Source organism: Aegilops tauschii, chromosome 3 (assembly GCF_002575655.3).
Source record: "Aegilops tauschii subsp. strangulata cultivar AL8/78 chromosome 3, Aet v6.0, whole genome shotgun sequence".
Lineage (NCBI taxonomy): Eukaryota > Viridiplantae > Streptophyta > Magnoliopsida > Poales > Poaceae > Aegilops > Aegilops tauschii.
The window spans coordinates 524,551,186-524,554,022 of NC_053037.3; the positions used below are offsets into that span (position 1 = coordinate 524,551,186).

At 57.0% G+C, this 2,837-nt stretch overlaps 1 protein-coding gene across 2 annotated transcripts; it reads right to left on the reverse strand.

Moving 5' to 3' along the window:
* Window positions 1-770: 770 nt before the first annotated feature.
* LOC109757741 (probable leucine-rich repeat receptor-like protein kinase At2g33170) lies at window positions 771-2,557 on the reverse strand. Of its 2 annotated transcripts, XM_020316567.3 has the most exons (2): window positions 2,513-2,557; window positions 771-1,996 (listed from the first exon to the last, which is right to left on the reverse strand). In XM_020316567.3, exon 2 carries the CDS (start codon window positions 1,973-1,975, stop codon window positions 899-901), a length of 1,077 nt encoding a protein of 358 aa, XP_020172156.2. In that variant the 5' UTR covers window positions 1,976-1,996; window positions 2,513-2,557; the 3' UTR covers window positions 771-898. The 2 variants fall into 2 exon arrangements, with proteins under 2 accessions (XP_020172156.2, XP_073352067.1); XM_073495966.1 differs by having other exon boundaries at window positions 771-2,542.
* Between the last annotated feature and the right edge of the window lie 280 nt (window positions 2,558-2,837).

Sequence of the window (2,837 nt, forward strand, 5' to 3'; positions counted from 1 at the left end):
CACCTTTTAGAACTCTTTCTGGGTTTTAGTTATGCGATTCTGTCATTAAAAATATAAGAATGGCCTTTACGATCCGTATAAATATAATGCATCACCAAGCGCGGCGGCAGGGCTATGCTAGTAGCATCTAGTATGCACGCACACGGTTATGCATCCGACGAGCAGCACCAGAGTGCACGTACTACGGTACTAGCGGCAGCTAGCATGCACGCGCTGGGCGTGGTTGTGCATGGACGCACGCACGCGACCACCGGCGAGCTAGCGTGCGGTTGTGCATCCGACGAGCAACACGTCGTGCACGAGCGCGTTGAGGGGCTCCGCGTGGGCACGGCGAGGTGGTCGCGGGCGCGCAGCGGCTGGGCGCGGGGTTGGCGAGGCCGACGCCGACACGTCCGCCTCGTCGGAGCCGTTCGATGTGCGGCGGGAGCTCTAGCTCCTTGGGTGGCGGCGTCTGCGGCCTTGGCCACGAGCTTGAGTGGCGGCGGCGCCTGCGGAGTCTCGCCGGAGCAAGGAATTGGCGATGGCGTGGCTGCTACAGGGGGCGGCAGAGGCGAGGTGTGCAGCGAAGAGATAAATAAAAAATAAAAAAGGTAGGTGGATGGCAGGTGGGCCAGACGAGGCGTGCAGCGCGCGGACGAGGAGTTGACAGAAAACGTCCGCTTTGTGTCCCTCGGACCCAAATTTGTTTCAAATTTGAAACGGAAATGGGTCGGCGCGGACACAAAACGGACACAAAATAAAAATGGGTTTTCGCGTTGGGCCGTCGTTTCTGTCCGCGCAGACCCAAACAGACATGGGCGGACGAAATGGGTCGCTTCATTGGAGTTGCTCTTAGGTGTTACCATGAAAAAGAAGATTACATATTGTACATAGTGGGGACTCAGCAGGTGCGACGGAATCAGCCGCGACGCCTGCGGAGTCGGCAGAGAACCTTGAGCATGGGTGGCCTCTCCCCCGGGTCCGGAATGGTGCACTCCACGCCCAGCCTAAACACGGCCGCCATCTCCTTCACGTGCCGTGCTCGGTCTGGGATCCGGATGTCCACGACGACCTCGCTGAAACCTCTACCGTTCTCCTCCTCGCAGTGCCTCCGTGCCCAGGTTGCCAAGTGGCCACCCGGCACCGCTTCGTTGGCCACCCGACCGGTGACGAGCTCCAGCAGCACCACGCCGAAGCTGTACACGTCCACCTTCTCCGTCACCACGGTCGCATACTCTGGAGCCGTGTAGCCGAATATGTTGGCAGCAGTGAGCTCCGAGGCAGGCACCGGGTGGTCCAGCCCGGCGAGGTTGACCCGTGCCAGGCCGAAGCCTGCGATCTTGGGCCTGAGGTCACGGTCGAGCAGGATGCTGGTAGAGTTGATGTTGTGGTGAACGATGTGGTAGTTGCTGCGTCCGTGGTGCAGGTAGCAGAGCCCTCTGGCCACGCCGATGGCGATGGACCGCCTCGTCGGCCAGTCTAACTGCGACGTCGCCGTCTGCCGCCGCTCGGCCTCCGGCAGGGGGAGGGGCACGGGGCCCGGGTGCAGCCACTGGTGGAGGCTGCCGTTGTCCATGTGGTCGTAGACGAGCAGGATGAAGGTGTCCCTCCAGATGGAACCCACGAGGTTGATGATGTTGTCGTGACGGATGCCGCCCAGCAGGTTCACCTCCGACTGGCACCGGCCGTCGAGATCGACGAGGCCCCGTGCCGTCGACTCGTTCTCGTTCTGGGACAGCTTCTTGACCAGCACCGTCCTTGCGCTAGTGCCTCCGGCTCCGGCGTCTTGAAGCTGCACGCGGTACAGCGCCGACTGGTATCTGGATGTCCCACCGTTGTTGCGCATCGCGTTGTCGTCGCGGATGCTTCCAACTATATGTTGCTCACTGTACCGCAGAGCAAGGCTGCAGCTCCTTCGGCTGGTGCCGCGCCGGAACCATCCGTACGGCGCCTGCGCCACCAGTCCACGGCCTGCTAATTGCCCTTGCCCTTGCATGAAGCTGGCGCGACGAACGACCTGCATGCGCGTGCGTTAGAGAGGTGGATTAATAATGGTTTGAGCAGGAGCTGAAGCTGGAGGAGGCGTCGGGGCGCGCGCGGGAAAGGAGAGCTACGGAGGCAGAAATCTGCACCAGGATCGGCTCCCAGAAAACAAGCCTGGGATGCAGCCGCTAACTAAAATTTACCTAATGAAATATGTTGGGATTCGCCCACATGACCGATCATATCAACGTAGACGGACACGCACGCTAAAAAAACTTGATCCTGTGGGTGAATCCCAACAAAATACATACTCCTCCTACATGTTTTAAGAAAAAACGGTTATGGGCATGCATGGGATCAGTAGTATCAGTACACGCGCCGTACAATATGGCAGTGATTACAGCGTCGTCGTAATCACTACTTGGGGGCTTGCTTATCTGACGGGAAAATCCCCAATATCCTTTCTAGACATATCCCACGATCAGAGTTTTCTAGGCCTAAGAAGAAGAAGAGGAGGAGGAGAGAAGTGAAGAAGAATAGGATGTTTAACCTTTCAGCTTTTGTTTTGGATTTGAAGGTTGTTTGGACTTCGCAGTGGCCTCTAGTTGGTAGTGGGTGGCCTGATTGTGTCTCGATCGGTATTTATATGGAAACCTCTGTGGCTGAAGCGTGTTTCCTTTTGTTGCATATAGGAAGCTGCATATGCAGGTACGTATCATGACCAAATTATAGTCTATACATGTCATCATGACTACATTATAATACTACCATCGTTGCTTTGCTGGACGCCTGGGCCTTAAGCTAAGTCAAACCTGGCTCCACCTCATAAATTACTCAGCTTGACTTGATAGTAGACCGAAGTGATGGACGGATTC

What these genes read in the sequence shown, in the direction of transcription:
- LOC109757741 (XM_073495966.1), bottom strand. Translation starts at nt 2,002, where the DNA reads ATGCAGGTCGTTCGTCGCGCCAGCTTCATGCAAGGGCAAGGGCAATTA.